Source organism: Camellia sinensis, chromosome 1, assembly GCF_055761805.1.
Source record: "Camellia sinensis isolate YWXY chromosome 1, ASM5576180v1, whole genome shotgun sequence".
NCBI classification, from domain to species: Eukaryota; Viridiplantae; Streptophyta; class Magnoliopsida; order Ericales; family Theaceae; genus Camellia; species Camellia sinensis.
The window spans coordinates 141,551,124-141,572,363 of record NC_138961.1 but is presented as its reverse complement, the minus strand read 5'-3'; the positions used below and the strand labels follow the sequence as shown (position 1 = coordinate 141,572,363).

The 21,240-nt window shown below is 37.5% G+C and overlaps 1 protein-coding gene across 1 annotated transcript in view; it reads left to right on the top strand.

Annotated features, from left to right (window-relative positions):
* The first annotated feature begins 1,494 nt into the window (after positions 1-1,494).
* Positions 1,495-21,240, top strand: part of LOC114313427 (DNA topoisomerase 3-alpha) — a 61,889-nt gene continuing 42,143 nt past the window's right edge. Inside the window, 12 exon segments of the mRNA XM_082885674.1 lie at positions 1,495-1,912; positions 2,744-2,922; positions 3,012-3,084; positions 3,290-3,383; positions 3,386-3,411; positions 11,059-11,180; positions 11,267-11,339; positions 12,378-12,494; positions 13,562-13,645; positions 16,435-16,532; positions 16,534-16,609; positions 16,691-16,819. Of these exon segments, the coding sequence (XP_082741800.1) occupies positions 1,511-1,912; positions 2,744-2,922; positions 3,012-3,084; positions 3,290-3,383; positions 3,386-3,411; positions 11,059-11,180; positions 11,267-11,339; positions 12,378-12,494; positions 13,562-13,645; positions 16,435-16,532; positions 16,534-16,609; positions 16,691-16,819 (1,473 nt within the window). The 5' untranslated portion in view covers positions 1,495-1,510.

Here is a 21,240-nt window from a genome sequence, read left to right as displayed (position 1 = left end):
ACTCGCATGTGGGCTATGATTCTGAATCTAGGTTGAATTATAATAGAACATCAGTGAAAGCATAGGTTCAATTCTTGAGGGGCTAGGGTGCATCGCGAAATCCGAACTCATATCGCGATTGGTTTGCAATTGGATGATCTTGATTGTGAACTCAGATCACAACTGGCTAGGCTTCAATGAACTTGATGCTGGCTAGCCAGAGTCATTGCGAATTGGAATCTCACTCCCACGAACTTGATTATGAGATGTGATTCAAGATTGTGAAGACACATCTAAGGTTAAGGTTTCCTGGATCAATGTCTGATCACCAAGAACTGTTCATAAAAATACAATTCTATTGCAAATAAAGAGAATTTCTCTAGTTTGGACCAGAGAAATTCTTTGGATTGAAGAAAGTGGCTTCCATGGATTGTTACCTGGAGATCATGAGTATATATGTAGAGTACAATGGTAGATTAAACTTGGATTTACTTAAAGCTAGATGGTTGTTGTTGTTGAACGTAGAGAAACTGGTAAACAAATCAGAGAATATTATAAGTAAATTAGAAAGAATTTCTCTGGTTTGGAGATAAATTCTCTAGATTGAAACCAGAGAAATTCTTTGGATTGAAAAGAGAGACTTCCATGGATTGTTACTTAGAGATGATGAATATAGATGATACTTTCATGGATTGTTATCGGGAGATGATGAATATATATGTAGAGTACAGTGGTAGATTGGACTTGAACTTACTTAAAGCTAGATGGTTGTTGTTGTTGAACGTAGAGAAAATAGTAAACAAATCAGATAAATTTATAAGTCATAGATTGAAACTAGAGAAATTTTTTGAATTGAGTTTTTTCTGAATCGATTTGAGGGATTTTCGATATTATAAAAATATTATATATCCTTTATACTATAAAATTTTAAAATATTAAAATATCCTTTATACTATTAGGTGTTTGGGAACTTGGTTTTTTAGTTTTTTTCACTAAAAGACAAATTGATTACAAAAAAAAAAAAAAAAAAATCCAAACAAAATAGCACATCAAACCTCATAATCATTTCATTTTTTTTCTTACAAATATCACATCCAATCACAAAAAAATCAAACTATCTTCCAAAATACAATTTTTTTTTTCTCTAATAATATCTTACAACTAAAAAAAACTTAAAAAAAACTCACTTTCCAAACAACTACCTATAAGAAGTTGTGGGTGTTTGGGAAGTGAGTTTTTATGTAGATTTTTTTAGTTGTAAGATATTATTGGATAAAAAATTTTTAATATTTAGAAAGATAGTTGAGTTTTTTTTTGTAATTAGATGAGATATTTGTAAGAGAAAAATTAAAATAATTATAAAATTAGATGTGATATTTTATTTGAATTTATTTTATTTTTTATTCTACAAAAAATTTATCTTTTAGTGTAAAAAATAATAAAAAAAAAACTCAAACCACAAACTACCCAAACACCACCGTCAAAAAAAAAAAAAAAAAAAAAGAAGTAAAATAATCTGTCACAGCTATCTATGCACCATTCCCCTGCTTTCGACAGCACCGAAGAAGCGAAATACACTCGAATCGGTGCCTCAATTTCCGGCGAAGCAATGTCCGGCGTCGGAGGCGGAGGCGGAGGCGGAGGCGGAACTATAAGGGTACTGAACGTGGCGGAGAAGCCGTCGGTGGCGAAGGCGGTGGCGGGGATACTGTCGAAGAGTAGCCAATGTGGGATGAGAGTGAGGGACGGTAGGTCTAGGTTCAACAGGATCTTCGAGTTCGCCTACACCATTCACGGCCAACAATGTCACATGCTTTTCACCTCCGTCACCGGCCATCTCATGGAGCTCGACTTCGAAGATCGCTATCGTAAATGGCACTCCTGCGATCCCCTCCTCCTCTACCAAGCCCCTGTCCGCAAATTCGTTCCCGAGGTTCCTCTCTCTCTCTCTCTCTCTATATATATATATATATATATATAAGAGCATCTCCAATGCTTGCTTTTTTTTTTTTGCCCCCATAAAATTTGAGTGAAAATTTTGGTTAAAAGCTCGATCTGGTGTGGAACATTCCAATTCTTACTTTGTTTTTTTGTCTTTTTTATCAAATGTTTTTGAAAACTACAGACTTATACTAAAAACCAGTTTTTTTTTTTTTTTTTTTTGTCCCCATCTATAATTCTTACTCCTTGAAAATTACGAATTTAGGACTGTTGTAACCATTTTTTATGAAATAAAATCATCTCCAATCATACTATTTTATAATTTCATAAAATTTGATTAAAAATATGACTGTAATCTTCTTGAAAATTCCAAATTATACTAAAAACCCGTTTTAAAGGGAAATCCTCCATTTTTTTACTCTTTTTAAAATTTTATCAAATTTGAGTAAAAATATGACTGTTGGAACTTTGGTAAAGGATTTGGTTCAACCTTGATTTGGCGAAATTTTGCCTCTCCCTTGATTGGATGCAAGTTTGTTGAAATGATTGGAGCTCATTTTTAGCTGTTTATTCATCAAAAGAGAATTGGCGAAGGATTGGAGATGATTTTCTTTTATCAAAAATGGTTAAAACAGGTTTATAAGTATATATTTGGAATTTTTTAAAAAGATTTGATGGAAAAAGAGAAAGTAAGGTTTGGAGTGTTCCATACCAGGTAAAGCTTTTAACCACATTTTCACTCAAATTTGATGAAAAAAGAAGAGTAAAATTGGTGATGGTATAATGTAAGCAATTCTCTTAAAACAGCTCTTTAATTGCTTAGGATAAGTTGGATATAAAGAGGACATTAGAGGAGGAAGCTAGGAAGTGCCAGTGGCTTGTGTTGTGGTTGGATTGTGATAGAGAAGGAGAAAACATTGCATTTGAAGTTGTTGAAGTCTGCACAGAAGCAAATCGTCATCTTAATGTGTGGAGGGCTCGTTTCTCTGCCTTAATTGAGAGGTTTGGAAGACTAATCTTTTTTCTCTTTCAGCTCCGATTATCTGTTTTTGAGTTCAAATTTCATGATGTTTACCTTTTGGGATGCTCAGGGATATCCGTGAGTCGGTCCAGGCTCTTGTTCGACCTAATCAATTGTTTGCTGATGCTGTTGATGTTAGGCAAGTGAGTACCTGCCAATCACTCAGTTGGGACTTTGTCAATCTTGTTATAGTACTTTGGTGACTTTCTTCTTGGCTTATATTTGCACAATCCTTATTTTAGACAGAAACTGCTTCTAGTTTGCTCACTCTGATTAGCTGTTGTTGACATGAGTTGGCTGTATGTAAATTTGTATATTTCCTTTCATTTGATTTTGAGTCTTGCACAGGAAATAGATCTCCGGATTGGTGCTTCTTTCACTAGGTTTCAGACTATGCTGTTGAGAGATGCGTTCAATCTTGATTTTGCCGCAGATGACAGAAATGTATTCTAAGTTATGGTCCTTGTCAGGTACCTCAACTGTTTGTAATAGGCACCCATGTGGCATGACCATTTGAATTTGAATTTGAACCTTATCCAAATAGGTTTTGAAATTGAATTCAAACCTATTTAGGATAACCACTCAGCATACAGATATTATCTCCATTAACTGATATGGATAGATAATAATAACATATTATATATCTGGAATATGGGGTATGGGTGATTAAGAGAGAAACAACGTATGATCTGTTTTTACCCATATACTGGCTCTCTCCCAAAAATAACGATCAAGTCATTTGCACTGTGATTTGTGTGGGTGATATTCAATCTTTAATATCACTTCACTGCTGGGTTGGTTTATCAGACTCTGGAAGCACGTGATTTATCCACGAGGTTCTATTATTGAAAAGGTATGATCTAAACATTTTATCCGCTGCATGTTTTATACTATGATTTACATTGGTATCAGAGCGTAGTTAATGGATATTTTCGTGTTTCCTTTAATCATGTGTATACTTTTATATGTATATGTATACATTATATACATGAATATTTGTGAAGGAGAAAAAAATCTACTTTTATCAGATTAAGAGCATAAATATATTTTTTTTATGTTCATTAATATCTTTTTGCATACCATAAATGTTTTTTTTGAAAAAAAAGGAGTCCAGCCGTACAAAAATCGGACCAGAAAACACCCTGGAAGGTGGCGCGTGGTCTGCACGCGCCACCTGACGCCGTGAGCCGTTTCCACGCACATCCACGCGCTCCCACGCGCCAGATGCTCTACCGACGCGCCTGCACGCGCCCTCACGCGCGCGCCCTCCGCGCCACGCATGCGCGCGCCCTCCGCGCCACGCACGCGCGCCGTGCTCTGAGCCGCGGGCTGAGCTGCGCATCGAGCCGCGGGCTGAGCCGTGCGCTGAGCCGCGATCTGAGCCGCGCGTCGAGCCGCGTGCTGAGCCGCGCCGTTTTCCTCCTCCGGCTCGGCTGGCTTGGTTGCTGATGTATTAGGCACTGTTTGTTTTGTTTTTAATTCTGAATCGCGTTAAATGGTCATAATTAATTCATTACATATTTGTTTTATGCGTGGCTTGTACTGTTAGACTCAGAATTAATTTTTCTACATTCTGTAAAATTTTGAAAATTTTCAGAAAATATAAAATATTTTTTCTGTGTTAATAATTCATGTTTTATGCTTTAAAATGCTTCTGGTATTGCATAAATAATTTTCTGGGGTTGAAATATTTATTGTAGACTTCTGAAAGGTTTTATTATTTACTGGTAATATTGTCTCATTTTATCAGTTTCTGGATTTTTTTATTTCTAATTTTATGTGTATTTATTAGTCATTTAAAATTCCAGAATATTTCAGAAAAATTTCAGAATATTTCAGAATGATGTACATTTTAATTATGGCATAATCTGAATATTGTTTCTGTTTATCAGTTTCTGGATTTTTTTATTTCTAATTTTATGTGTGTTTATTAGTTATTTAAAATTCCAGAAAATTTCAGAAAATTTCAGAAAATTTCAAAAATGCTGTACACTTTAATTATGGCACAATCTGAATATTGAATGCAACATATTTTTTGGGTTTTTAATATGTTGCAATTAAAGAAGCATGATTATTTATTTATTTATTTATTTGAATTCCATCATTAAATAAATATAGCATGAGTTGTTTGTAAATTTACATTGAGATGCTATTGTATGGAATTTATCATGCTTTGTTTATGCCATAAGTAGTGGGAGATTGTTTGATTGTTTTTTGCGCATGGAATGAAATTAAATTTTGATAATTATCACTAGAGGCGCAAGAGATGATTACGAGCATAGCAAATTTTCGATCTTGAGACATGTGTAAAATTATCATTATTTAATTTAGATTCTTTTTGCTGCAAAATATTTTGTTTTGTGTTGCTATCATTAATATCCCCTGCGCATTTGTTTACTCTGTATGTAGAAATGGCTGCTAAGACAGTGGTGGCAGACTTAACTAAGGGAGAGAAATTGGATGGCGACAATTATGATATATGGCGCCGTAAGATCCAATACCTTCTCAATGAGCAAGAAGTGTTGACCACACTTGAACAAGTGATGGTTGAGCCAGAGCAGGGCAATACAGCTCAACATCGTCGTGATCTTGAAGCCTTTCAGACTTGGCGTAACAAAGATCGGTGTGCGTGCTTTACTATGTTGAGCAGCATGCACAACGACTTGATTAGTGAGTTTGAGCATTGCCCGACTGCATTTGAGATGTGGGAAGCTCTCAAGCAAAAGTTTGGTATTACCTCTTTGGCAAAGTTACGTGGGCTGACTATGAAGTTTGACTCATATCAGAAAAGGGCGCATCACTCGATGAAGCAGCATTTGAGAGTCATGTCAGCCATGATACGTGAGCTTGCGGCTGCTGGGCATAATTTGACTCAAGAGCAGCAAGTACAGGCTGTGATACGCTCTCTGCCAAATTCTTGGGAGCAGATGAAGCAGAACATGATGCATAATGAGAGTGTGAAAACATTCGAAGACATATCGCGTCATTTGGAGCTAGAGGCTGAGCGCCTTGAGGCGGCTAAGTCTGATGGTTCTGCTATGGTGGTTGAGTCAAGCTCACGTAGGACTTCTCAGTTCAAACGTGGAAAAGCAAAAGGTGCCCCTAAGAAGCAAGCAGCGGCTGCGCTTAAGCCCAATGGCGCTAGAAATTTCAAGCGTAGGGGCAAGAGAGGTAGTAAGAAGGCAAAGGCTAAATTGACATGCTTTAACTGTAACAAAGAAGGACATTTCGCTCGGGATTGCCCTGAGCAGAAGAAGGTACTCCCTTACTTAATTTCTCGCATTCAATGCTTTGTGTCTAGTCAAGCATTAATTGCTCATTCTCCTCATTTTTGGGTTGTAGACTCCGGAGCAACAGACCACATCGCGAGGGACAGAGTAAGGTTCGTTGAGTATCGCTGAGTACCTGTTGGGAGCAGAAAAGTTTACATGGGGAACGAGTCCAGTGTGGAGGTGCTTGGCATTGGCACATTCAAGCTGGAAATGCGACGAGGGCGCACCTTGCATTTTCATGATGTTCTTTATGCTCCGGATATTCGGCGAAACTTAGTTTCAGTTATTAGCATGATGAGCCTTGGTTTTAGTTTTTGTTTTGAGAATAATGGTGTTAGCATTTATTTGGGAACAATTTTTTATGGTTTTGGTTATCTTTCAGATGGTTTTTTAGTTTTGGATGTGGATGATTCTAGTTTTAATAAAAATGCCAATGACTCTATTTCTAATATTGCATCTTTTTGTGATAATGATTCTATGAGATGGCATGCTAGATTAGGCCACATAGGGCAAGACAGGATGACTAGATTGGCTAGAGAAGGCCTTTTAGGCTCACTCGCTAGAGTCACTTTGCCTACTTGTGAGCACTGTCTTGCTGGAAAGGCAACAAGGAAACCATTTGGGAAAGCCATAAGGGCATTTATCCCATTGCAACTTATTCATTCTGATATATGTGGACCAATGAATGTGAGGGCAAGGCATGGAGCCCCTTATTTCATCACATTTATAGATGATTGCACGCGTTTTGGTCATGTCTATCTGATTTCTCACAAGTTAGAAGCATTGGATTGCTTTAGACGGTATGTTAATGAGGTTGAGAATCAATTAGACAAGAGCATTAAGGCTCTGAGGACTAACCGAGGACGTGAGTATCTATCTGAGCAATTTAAAGTGCTCTATGAGGAAAAAGGAGTTATCAGGCAATTGACAATTCCTAAGACTCCGTAACAAAATGGTGTAGCGGAGAGAAGGAATCGCACATTGCTTGACATGGTTAGATCAATAATGGCGCAAGCTAATCTTCCAATTTCTTATTGGGGAGATGCTTTGTTGACTGCTGCCTACGCCCTTAACCGTGTGCCTTCCAAATCAGTTCCTTCCACCCCATATGAGATGTGGACTGGCAAAAAGCCTGATTTGGGCAATTTGTGGCCTTGGGGTTCGGCAGCTTACATACACAACGCTTCTCATAAGTTTGGGAAGTTGGGCCCTAGAGGAAAGAAGTGTATCTTCATTCGTTATAGTGAGCATTCTAAGGGCTATGTGTTTGTTGGGGAGCATCCGGATGGAAGTGTGACTGAAATTGAGTCGCGAGATGTGGATTTCCTAGAGGAGGATTTCCCTAGCAGAGGTGAGGTAACTAGAGAAGTAGAATTCTACGAGATGGAGGATCTACTTGAAGGCGCACCTAGTATTAGTAGAGAATGAGGAAATAATTCCTCAAGCTCCTAGGGACAGCGGGAGCGATCTACCTACCCATGGATTAGATCCAATGGATGAGGATTCTCAGGATTCTCAACTACGTAGAAGCAAACGTGGAGCTATAACCCGTCGTCGTTTTGAGATTGAAGGGGAAGCATTCATGATTGCTCCGAGTGATGAGATGGAGCCTAAGAATCTCAAAGAGGTTCTCTCATCCCCTGCTAGTAAAGAATGGAGTACTACAATGGATGAAGAAATAGAGTCTATGAAGAAAAATCATGTCTGGGACTTGGTTGATTTGCCGCTAGGGCGCAAGACTATTGGGAACAAATGGGTTCTCAAAATCAAGCGCAAGGCGGATGGTTCCATAGAAAGGTATAAGGCTCGCCTAGTGGCGAAAGGTTACACCCAACGAGAGGGTGTGGACTATGAGAAAACTTTTTCACCAGTTGTAAGGTTTGCCTCTATTCGCCTAATCCTGGCCATAGTAGCTCAGTTGGACTTAGAGCTATATCAGATGGACGTTAAAACTGCATTTCTCAATGGAGAATTGGATGAAGAGATCTATATGGATCAACCAGAAGGCTTTGTGGCAGTAGGTCAGGAGCGCAAAGTTTGCAAGCTTCAACGATCTATTTATGGCTTAAAGCAATCATCCTGACAGTGGAATCTGAGATTTCATCGAGCCATTGTTTCTAATGGGTTTACGATGATTGATGAAGATCACTGTGTGTACGTTACGCGGTCCAAGGACATTTTTCTGATATTGTCATTATATGTAGATGACATATTATTGGCTGGAAATGACAAGGAGATGATTGTCGCCACTAAAATGTGGTTGTTCTCTACATTTGAAATGAAGGACATGGGTGAGGCGAGCTATGTGCTCGGTGTTAAGATCCTTAGGGATCGCTCTAGGAGACTTCTTGGTTTGTCTCAAGAGACTTACATTAAGACTATTCTAGAGCGGTTCCAGATGCAGAGCTGCAAACCCATTGACACTCCTGTTGTAAAAGGCGAGAGCCTAAGCCTTGATATGGGTCCTAAGACTCAAGAAGAAAATGAAAAGATGGCCCGTGTTCCCTATGCAAATGCTGTTGGAAGCTTGATGTATGCTATGATGTGTACACGTCCTGACATTTGTTATGCAGTCGGATTGGTGAGTGGTTACCAATCCAACCCAGGACCAGCTCATTGGAAAGCAGTTAAGAGGATATTACGATATCTTAAAGGGACTGCAGATTACACACTTTGCTACCGGAGTTCAGATCTACATCTAGTTGGCTATTGTGATGCTGACTGGGGAGGAGACCTAGATGAGCGTAAGTCTACTTCAGGATATGCTTTCATGCTTAGCGATGGTGCTATTTCTTGGAGCAGTAAGAAGCAATCCTGTATCGCCTTATCGACTATGGAGGCTGAGTTTGTGGCTTGTTCATCTGCCGTTTAGGAAGCCGTGTGGTTGAGGAGATTCCTTCAGCATTTGGATGTTGTCACACACACTTCAGACCCTGTGCCTATCCATTGTGACAGCATGGCTGCACTCGCTTATGCTAAGGATCCTAAATACCATGGCAGAACCAAACACATTGATGTGAGGTTCAACTTTATCAGAGACATTTTGGCACAGAAAGAAGTGATCCTGGAGCACATCCCTACGAGTCGCATGGTTGCGGACCCTTTGACTAAGCCCATTGCTAGAGATGTTTATCTTACTCATGTTAGGGCTTTGGTGGTGATATTTTTTTATGTGTATTCAGTTGAACTCATTTTTTGGGGATATTTATGCCATTAGTATTCATACTTGTTTCTATTACACATTTATGTTTACTACTTTTAGTAATGGTCTGTGAATTAGCATACACAAAATAATTAAATTGATGTTAGCAGGCAAGATTGGCTCACTCACACGAGCAATCGCCCTTAGCGTTAGGTAGCGAGTAAGGATGAGACTAGAAGCTAAAATTATCCACTAGCTATGTCGCCTTGGTTGGAGCCAAGATGAGGTCTTGTTAGAGACCGACCATGGATATGAGAGTACCCACTTTTCCATGATATGTCTGTTGTGGATAGCCAGATGCGAGATCTCATTTGATGCCTGAGAGGCGAGCAAATAGAGAATTCGAGTTAGACGCTAGGAAGCGACTCGTGCGCTTAAGAGCGACTAGACTAAGATCTGTATGGTGTGTGAGTTTAACATCACTCTTTGGAAGAGTAACTCCACTATAACATGCATTCATACTGCATGTGCTTATCGACCCGTTAGCGAGGTGAAAGAATGGATCCCTGCTTTTTCACCGTGTGAGTCCTAAAAGTCATTTTTCCCTAAATGACTTCTCTTTGTGCCTTTTGTGACCTTTGACTATGTCATAAGATGAGGAGTTGATGTTCAGCTACTTTGGTATGTTGCCTGCGGTCATGTATGATTCGGCTTTAAGGGACATTACTGGGAAAGCAGTCAATTTTAAATTGAATGATATGAGAGTGAAGGGAAGATCATCTAGTTCTACATCTCTGCTCTATATTCACTGTCGACAACTCACATCGCTCTTTATAGGATGCTGATTGGGTGTGAATATAATGCGGGACCTAGGAGAGTCAAACATGCTCTTTGAGGGATTAGAGATGTTTTTGGACTGATGTAGCTAGATGGGTCTGGGTACATGAGACACTATTTCTGTTCTTTTTGGGTTGATGTCTCTATGCTGACTCATATTGAGTTTCTAGTATAGAGCTCCCACATGCAGGTGTTTTCAGCGGTCGCACGGTGCATTGGCTAGTATGAGATTGTTCATTTTTGGGGAGATTGAGATAGAGATGTGGCAGTCTCATGCCAACTCATGTGCGAGTGGGAGATGTTAGTAATGGGCACCCATGTGGCATGACCATTTGAATTTGAATTTGAACCTTATCCAAATAGGTTTTGAAATTGAATTCAAACCTATTTAGGATAACCACTCAGGATACAGATATTATCTCCATTAACTGATATGGATAGATAATAATAACATATTATATATCTGGAATATGGGTTATGGGTGATTAAGAGAGAAACAACGTATGATCTGTTTCTACCCATATACTGACTCTCTCCCAAAAACAACGATCAAGTCATTTGCACTGTGATTTGTGTGGGTGATATTTAATCTGTAATATCACTTCACTGCTGGGTTGGTTTATCAGACTCTGGAAGCACGTGATTTATCCACGAGGTTCTATCATTGAAAAGGTATGATCTAAACATTTTATCCGCTGCATGTTTTATACTATGATTTACATCAACAATTCTACACATTAATTTTGCATGTTAAGTATAGTCAATCAATAAGTATGTGTAAGGCCGTTAATCTTTAACTTTGTAATTTAGAGCCGGAAGTGCTACAATGTTGCTTGATCATTCTAATTTTTTATTGACCACTGCAGTTCCCTACACCAGGCTTTATTGTGGAACGGTATTGGGAGATACAAGCACACGAGTCTGAAGAATTCTGGACAATCAATTGCACTCACAATTCAGATGAAGGCACTGCTACATTCAATTAGATGTAAATTGCTAAGGATTTTGCAGCATTCAATGTCAACTTTTCGTATCTGGTTGTTGGTGCTTTAAACTTGCTATGTGGTTTTGCAGGCGTGGGCATATGTTTGATTATACTTGCGTTGTAATAATATACGAAATGTGTGTTCAGGAACCCACTGCAACTGTGAGTGGATATGGAGTCATTTTTTATGACTAATACTGGTTTCTGATCTCTATACGAGTATAATCATGAATGTTATTAGGATTTCAATTTAAGGCCATTCTATTAATTATAGAAAAGTGAGACTAGTCGAGCAAACTGCACCTAAGCTTGTTGATAAACCTAACTATAAAGATATGTTTGGCCTAAGAAAGAAAGTTAGGTTAGTAATCTGACCTTTAAGACTGGCAAACTTATATATTAAACAGCCGATCAAAGACTTCTACAGTAAATCGAATATCATATATACCTGGTCCATGATTTTGGTTCCTCCGGAATGTAGAACCATGATTTTGTTTCTGAAAAAATATATGGGTCGGGGAAATTACAAAAATAAACCTTAAATAGGTTTCGTTAAAATATATGCAATATTTGGTTATAATTAGAGGGGTGACCATTTCAATGGTGAAACCTTAGCCTAATAATCTTGAGGTTATGGGTTCAAGTCGCGGGGCAATCACTTTGTGTATTATGCTAAAAGTTAGGTGTGTACCCAATCTTTCCCATTCCAAACACACATTAATGTGTACTAATTGGGTGTTATTTTGTTATTTGGTTATAAAGGCCCGTTTGGTAGAGTTGTGGGAAAGTCATTATAACTTATAGCCTAACAGCTTATAACTTATAGCTGTGAACATAAGTTGATTTTTGACTTATAAATTAAGCTTCTCCTCCCCCACTCAAAGAATAAGTTGATTTTTGACTTACAAAAAGCTATAAGCTGTATTGTTAAGTTGAACCAAACACATCAAAATAGCTTAAATTAAGTTAAAAGCTGAAATAAGATAGAAATAAGCCCTACCAAACAGGGCTTAAATTATAATTAAGAGGAAAGAAAACAAATAATGATGGCAAAGGTGAATGATAAATAAGTTTACCATCATACTTAACATGGGTTTCAATTGCCAATTAATTGAATTATTTGAGAATTATATTAACACCAACTTCATTTCTGCATCTCATCTTCATAGTTTGGTATTCACAGTTATAATTTCTGTTCAGGTTACAAAAGTTAGACAGCAGGAGAAACTGAAGTATCCTCCTCATCCTTTAAATACTATTGAGCTTGAGAAACGTGCATCTCGCTACTTCCGGATGAGTTCCGAACAAACCATGAAGGTCAGTTGTAGGAGCTCAGCAATGATGCTTCATCAGATTTCTGGCTGTTTCTTAATATTATCTTCACTTTATTAAACTGATTCCTTGAATTCTAATTCATTACATGTATATTTCAAGAAGGCCAAAATCATTTTATTTATTTTTGGATGTTTTTAAGCCTGGACTTATGCTTGGACATTGTCATTCATAGTAATGAAGTTTGCCTGTTGATGTTTCTATATTTTTAAACAAAAAGCATTAGGTTTAGGGCACAAGTTTTTGGCTCTTGAATTCATCCTTCGAATGCTTTTGAAGTACTATCCATGGAAATTTGTTTCTTTTCTCTTCTCCTTCGATTCTCTCTTCTCATTATCAATTTTTTTTATTTTTTCCAAGACGTTGGTTGTTGCTTTATATCCTTTTTCTTTTTGGTTTTTGAAACTACATATTTTTAGATGTTGACAATCAAAATCCTTAATTTTTTCTTCTTGCACTCACCTGTTTTGCTTGTTGTCTGTAAATCCGTTTTATTCAAGGTTTAGCATTCAATATATTTCTAATGTCGCCATATTTTTTGTTGTTGCACATCAAACAGTTGTCATAGCTGGCTCTCTTTAGTTATCATTTGGCACTATTTCTCTATATTCTTGCGATGTCAGATTGACAGTAGGCATGTGCACGTGGATTGCAGTGGGTGTGGATATCAAAATATTTTAGGGCTGCTATATGTCATGATTATGTGTTTGCTTTTCCTTGCTGATTTGTTCCTTTTTGTTGCTCGTGTAAATTCATTGGATCTATCCTGATTTTTTCATTCTGGAAGCCACTTCACCGCCCTCAAAAGTATCACCAAGGTCTCGATAAATTATTCACTTTGTCATGTATTGTGACCGTTATTGCCTTGTTGGAATTCCTTTGCGTTCAGATGGTTTTAGGGGTGGATATCTCATTAAATCTGTCATACCATTTCAAGATGTTGGCTAAACTATTCCTCTTAGAATTTTGGTTTTCCTTTTTTTCTTCTAGAAACTGGTATTTTTAATATTATTAACTACATAAATTATTGATTCTTTTATTGATTTTGGTAGGTGGCAGAAGACCTTTACCAAACTGGTTTCATCAGTTATCCTCGTACAGAGACTGACAGCTTTTCAGAGAGGACTGATTTGCGTGTGAGTAACTTCATTTGTTCATTGACAACTATGACTAACTTCCTGGCTATATAGAAATTATAAATGCTCAACGTGGAATTTATGTCAACTTAGGCAGACGGACTGGGCTCCAATTTGCAGATTGCTGAGTTGGGAGCCTAAACCAGTCAAATTCTTAGATTATCATTGTCAACTGCACAGATCGAATGTGAATCGTGTTTTCGATTGATAGTTGCCTGCTATGTGTATTTGTTATGATGAGTGGCACACAAAGAAGATTACCCTCCAATTAGGGGAAAACATAATGAAACCATATTTCAGAAGATTTGAACCATAGAGCACAAGAATGCGGGGAATGGATTCCTGCTGCTGGACCATTGCTCCATCGTCTAATTATTCTTATGTATTTTATTAGTTGTTTTTTGTACTATATGAATGTATTCAAATATTGCATGCCTATTATATTTATAGTATATTTAATTAATTTTACATAGACCTGATGCAAAAAATTAGAATTAATTCAGTAAGTGTTACATGCTATGAAGCATGGACACGCCAAAATGGAAGCCGTGGCGGTGTCGGATACGGGGACACGCCGGGGACACGGGGACAAGCCGGGGACACGTACGGGACACGGCATCTGGCTTGTCCCCTTAATTTAATTAATTTTTTTGCGAGGGACACGGCGGAGACACGGCAGAGACACGCGTGTCCAAATCTGGACACGCCATGGGACACGGGAGAAGAGTAAATGAAAGAGAAAGTGAGTACAAACCTGGTCAGCGACTTCTCAGCCTTTGATCTCGAGCCAATCGACCTCCATCCAGTCCATTTCGACGATCCAGTCCACTTCAACTCAGAGCTTCTCTCTCGCCTTCGGCTTCGCATTTGCAGAGCTCTCTTTCTCTCGCCTTCTCTCTCTCTCCCTCCCTTGCGATCGCGATCGCTTCTGTCTCCCTCTCTCTCGCTGATCGCGATCGCGCAATCGCTGGGCTCCTCTCTCTCGCTGATCACGATCGGTGGTCCCTCTCTCTCTCGTTTTTGTTTCTGTCTCCCTCTGTCTCTTCTGTCTCCCCCGTCTTTATCTATATAGTAGTATAATATATGTAACTATTATTTATTATAATAACTATTATTATTATTATATATTATAACTAATAACTATTATAATTATATATTATATAATAGTTATTATATAACATAAATATACTTAGAGGATAATATATAATACAATGGTTATATATTATATAATAGTTATTATATAACATAAATATACTTAGAAGATAATATATAATACAATGGTTATATATTATATAATAGTTATTATATAACATAAATATACTTATAAGATAATATATAATACATATTATAAAATAATATATACTTATTAATAAATAAATAAATAAATACATATGTAAAATAAAATAAAAAAATTAATTAGAACACATTATTTAAAAATATAATAAATAAATAAAATAATTAATGTGCATTAAAATAAAAATAATTATAAAAAAATTAAAAAATTTGCCGTGTCCCCTGCCGTGTCCGTGTCCGTGTCCTCATTTTTTAGAAATTGCCGTGTCCCGTGTCCGTGTCCGTGTCCGTATGCGTGTCCGTGTCCGTGTCCGTGCTTCATAGGTTACATGTACATGTATTTTTATATGCATATGCATGCTTTGGAGGTGCTTCCATGCTCAAGATATTTTCACAAAAAGCTCATTCGCTCCCATTTTCTCACTCCATAAATCAGATACTAACTGTGAAATTATTTACAATTAGCAGTTTGAGTGAATTTAATGTATTGTTATCATTCAAGAAAAAAAAAATTATTATTTGAGATTGCACCTATCTAGTCTTTTTTGTTATCTATTTTTCAGAAAGAAGAATGAAGAGGTGCCAAAGCATTGGATTAGAGTGAGAGATGAGGGTGAGAAGAATGAAAGAAAACAAAAGGGTAAAATATATAAAAAAACATAAGAGAGCAGTTCCATGCATAGGGGCATTGTTTGGTGCAATGGTAGAAGCGAGAGCTTCTAAGCATGAGAACATGGGTGAGTTTGAGAGCAGCCACTTTGAGCAAATAATACCAAAGATCAGGTTTGCTCCAGTCTTTCCACTTCTAACGTCCTGTGTTAATAGGGAGCAATCCTGCATAATGTTCTTTTAAAGGATCCATGCATAGTCTGGCTTGATTCAAACTATAGCACAAATGGTGGGTTCCTGATAAAAGTAATAAGTCATGCTAACCTGGTTAAGTTTAGATTTCATGGCCTCTGGAATTCTCACCTTATGCATGAAATGCTAGGCTTGAGTAGTAAGGAAGCTGATTTCTCTGATTTCGAGAATACTTTGTGTTTGTAACCGGATATTTTTTGTTCTTTCTTGTGGCATTTCTCCTTTTCATCTTTCTTCAAATGACACTTGTCACTTGGATTCTCTTTCTTGTCATCAGCAATGGACAGAGAAAACGATTGGATGCACTTCTTTCCTTTCTCAGAGAATTATTTTTTTAGTTGGTAGATGCTATAGGTGAAATACCACTGTTATGGATGGCGTAGTATACTAAAACTAAAAGCAAGAGTCATTCTGTCTGCAGTTAATTATCTGGTGGGCTAAAATTTTGGACAGCCTGTGGGTTTTATGGATAAAAAGGTGGACGAAAATCTAGATTTTGAGGGATATATGGATTTTAAGTTTATGAGTTGCTAATATACCCTTTAAGTTTATTTCATGTTGGATAATACCTCTTGTATGATTGCATTGGCTGCTTTTGCTGTGTTAAGGACTTCTGTTCTCTTGATTTGTTGTAGGCAATTGTGCAAGAACAGGGGGGGCATCCTGTATGGGGTTCATAGGCTCAACGCTTATTGGACCCTGGAGAAGGACTTTGGAGGAACGCTGGTAATGGATGATGACAAAGCCCATCCTCCAATCCGCCCGACAAAGTTTTCTGGTGGACAATCTGGATGGAGTCAGGATCACCATGTAAGTACAGTTATTATGGAACTTAGCAATATTGGAATTAATCACTCGGATAACCGTATGAAATTTGTTTCTCTATAACAGAGATTGTATGAGCTGGTTGTTCGCCATTTCCTGGCCTGTGTTTCCAAACCAGCTGTAGGAGCTGAAACTACAGTTGAAATTGACATTGCTGGTGAAATGTTTTCTGCATCTGGGAAAGTAATACTTGAAGTAAGTTTTCTACCATGTTTCTCCGTTTTTCCTTAGCCATTTGAAGTAATATCAAACTTGTTATTGGAATTTGATTAACTGGGAGTATACTTGTTTCTCAATATTATGATTACCATAGCATTGAATTCCAGTCCATTGTAAAAAGAAGCATCTTGAGAGTACAATTTTGTCATGAAAATGTTTGAGGAAATGTTTTTGTATGAGTCAATCACTAAGGCCTCGTTCAGTAGCATTTTCAGTTGCTTCTTTTCTATTTTCATTTTCAAAATTTTTGGAAATTGAAAACAAAGCACGATCGGTGATTGCTTTTATTTTCAAAATTTTCAAACCTCCGAAAAAGGGTGTTTTATTTTGTTTTGAAAACAAGTTTTCACTCCCTCCCTCAAATTTCACACAATTTCGGATTTTAAAACTCATTTAGCAAATACGAGTGTGAGAATGGAAAAGAGAAAAATTTCATATTTCAAAAAGTGTCTGATTCCTATATGCTAATAATTTCATGTTCTCATACTCATATAAGATATTCTATGGAAGAGTGTTTGGGCGGTGGGGAGTCTGTCCAAAGTTGCTTTCTTTGTGTGGACAGCGGCTTTAGGGCGAATTCTGACTATTGATAATTTGATTCAGTGTTGGCACATTTTAGTTAATTGGTGCTGCATGTATTGTGGGGATGCGAGGTCGGTGGATCATTTGCTTGTTCATTGTCCGGTAGCTTGTTGTCTTTGGATGCTCATTGTTGCTACTTTTGGTTTGGTGTGGGTTTCGCTGGGTTAGGTGTTGGTGGTGTTGCAAAGTTGGGCTGGGGGGAGGGTTAGGAAGAGGTGCCGAAAGGGGTGGATGCTTGTGGGTCATTGCTTGATGTGGTTGATTTGGTTAGAGCGGAATAGGCGCATTTTTCAGGGGGTGTCTTGCTTGGTTCCGTGGCTGGAGCGGCGGCTGCGCACAGTGCTGCATAGTTGGGTCCAGTGTTTTTAAAAGCTCAAGGTGCATTAAGGCGCTGAAGGTCTCTCGGAGCCTAGGCGCAAGGCGAGGCGCGGGCTTTATTGAAGTAAGGCGCACAGTCTTAGTAAAAAATAGAAAAATTTTCTTTTCCAACTTTCTCCACAAATTTGTCTAGTAATTCAAATAGCTTCTGCTCATCCTTTGAATAGCTAGAAGCATCAACTGACTCAACAAACATGGTTCCTCTTGGACAATTAACTAAAAAGTTAATCAATGTCCTTTCTCTCTTGTCAGTCCGGCCATTAGCCATTATGGAACACTCGTATTTTGCACAATCTTCTATATGATTCTTCATCAAATCTTCAGTATGTTTCACCTCTTTTTTGAGTTGGGTAACCCGCATTTCATGGTAAGTTGGTGGCTTCATATCGGGACCATATTGCCCAATGGCTTCAATCATTGGTCCAAAACTCTCATAATTTACTGCATTAAAAGGAATACCAGCATCATACATCCACCTTGCAAATCTTTGCACTGCCCGAGCTCTCATTTCTTTTTTGTAAGGGTCATTCGCACCAATTTTGGTTTGCTTCCCTTTTGCTTGGTCTCTTCGATTTTTCACTACTGATTTAGGATTGGGTGTGAAGTAAACATTCATAGGCCCTTTTCTCTTTGGCATTTTTAAGTTGGTTTTGGATTTGGATGAACCTTGGCCGCTACTTGTCAACTTACTGCGTTGATTGACATTGATCTCAACAACATCTTCATCTTCATCTTCATTTTCATCTCCCATGTCCATGTCATCAAAATCAGGTAACATGTTCATTTCTTCTTTTTGTGTCTTCTTTTTTGACATGAACTCTCTAATCTCTTCTCTTACATGAGCTGGACACTTCGGGCAAGCAGTGACATTCCTATAACCTCCCGCGAGGTGTTGTTTCACCCGATAAACACCTCCATTTGATACTTTACCACAAAAATTACACTCAAACTTGTTTAAATTATTCTCCTCTACCAAATGGGCATGTTGCCATGCCGGATCTTTTTTATTACTTTCCGATGATGTCATTTTCTACACAACAAATTTAATAAATGGAAAATAATTTCAGTGTCATGTAAGTGTGATTAATTGTGTAATGTAATGGAAAATAATGTGTAATGGAAAATTACACATTAGCATAGTGTATTAATTAATGGAAAATTAATTAATACAATGTAATGGAAAATAATGTAATGGAAAATTACACTTCGTGTAATGTAATGTAATGGAAAATAATGTAATGTAATGTGTCAATTTAAAAAATAATTAATGTAATGTAATGTTTCAATTTAGAAAATAATGCAATGTAAAAAAAACAGAGACCAATAGCAGTGTGTTAATTAATTATTTGTAAAAAAAAATTTAGTGTGTTTTTTTAGTTAATCAATCAATAAGATAAGTCTTATTTTGTATTTCTATTTATTTTGTTTTATATTTTTTGTTTTTAACATAGACTCAAAGGCATAAATAATTGAAAAAAAAAAAAAAACAGAGCAGAGTAGACTGAATCAGCGAAGAATAGAGAAGAAGGAGAGAAGAAGAAGAAGAAAAAAAAAAAGAAAAACCATTAGATCAGACGATTGAAGTCGAAGGAGGGAGAGAGAGAGAGAGAGAGACGAAGTCGAAGTCGAAGTCGAAGAAGAAGAAGAAGAAGAAGCCGAAAAAAAAAAAAAAAAAAAAATAGATGGCGCAGATTAGGGATTCGAACACACACCTGGAAGTTGTAGCGCACCTGGAAGTCGAAGTCGAAGTTGTAGCCTAGTCCAAGTCGAAGTCGAGAGATGAAGAGACGACACAGATTAGGGTTTTCGTTTCAGTCGTATTGGGGTTGTGTATATAAGTTGTAATCCTCTGTGGTTAGAGCCATTCCGAACACACACCACAGCCGTTAGATCAAAAATTAGGGCGTAAGCATCAGTCACGCCTAGGCGCAAGCCTTGCGCCTCTCTCGTATGCTTCAAGTTGCGCCTAAGGCGTGCGACTTCTGCAAAGCGCCTCGCCTGGGACCAGTTCAGGCGCACAGGCTGCGCCTCGATGCGCCTTGCGCCTAGGCGCGCTTTTAACAACACTGGTTGGGTCACGGTTATGGTTGATCCGGATGTGTTGGCTTTTATAGATTTTGTTGAGGAATTGATTAGTTAGATTTTTGGGTTGTTGATAGGCTTGATTTTTGTATTCTTTGCATCATCTTGATGTTTTTCTAATAAAGTTTGTTTATTTATCAAAAAAAAAAAAAAAAAAAAAGAAAAAGAAAAAGAAAAAGAAGAAGAAGAAGAAGATATGCTATGCAGGTTACTGTTGGCACATAAATTTTAAACCAAATTTATGTTTAAATTTCAAATACAGTCAATGACACACATAGAGCCTACAATAAGATTGTTGTAGGCAATCACTTCCCAAAATGATTAATTTGCTCTGTTGAAGTGTATAAATAAAACAATGTCGTATCTTAACGATGTTATTCAAGATGCTCAAATGACACGTGGAGCCTACGAAAGATGACACCTGTAGAGCCTACAGCAAAGACACCACACAGGATGAAACCCCAAAGATCAATTTGGTTAATCAGATATACGATTAATCAGATAGCGCTATTATTCAAATGGCGTTATCATATCATTCAATTTGAAATTCAAAATGAAGATGAAGCGTTCTTATCACCTGATGGCCCTCCATAAATATGAGGACCATCACACAAGACCGGGGATTGGAAAATCAAAAGGGAAAAGATCAGAGAGAGAGAGAGAAAGAAATTGAGAGCTAAAGAAGTCATTACAAAAAAAAGAAGAAGAGAAGCCTAGAGAACTGAAGAGCCTACGCTAATGGCGATGAATAGGTAAAGGGTTCCAAACCCAAACTGTATTTTGTATTCGAGGGTTCAAAACCCATAACAATCTCAATAAAATATTTCTTTTTTTTAATTTGTCGTTTGTTGTTTATTTTGTTCTTCATTAATCGGAGATTTCATTTGTATAAAATGTGTAATTAACGATCTGAAATACAGATCGGAAATAAGAACCTGCTATTCAAATAATCAACACTGTTTAGTCCAAAAACTAATCAGTGGACATTTGTAACATAAATTTTGAAATGTGTTTAAACACTTCATGTTTTAAAATTTGTGTCTACAAATTCTGGCACGCCCAGTGGGACCTTATTTCTCCTCCCATCTTTTGAAGAACAAAAAAAAAAAAAAAATATATATATATATATATATATAGTTAAAACTTACTGACGTATTCTTTTGTTATAGGAATGCTGAAGCAACTGTTAGGAGACAAACCTACACTCCAGTGGTTCTGAAATCACCAAGGTTGGAGATAACACCCATCACCCAAGGGGCTCCGGAGCGAATGCTCTTGGCTGTCCCAAAGGTAGAGCCAACGAAATCCTGGAAAGATGCACTTCTTTCCCCTGCCACCCAAGGGGCTCCGGAGCG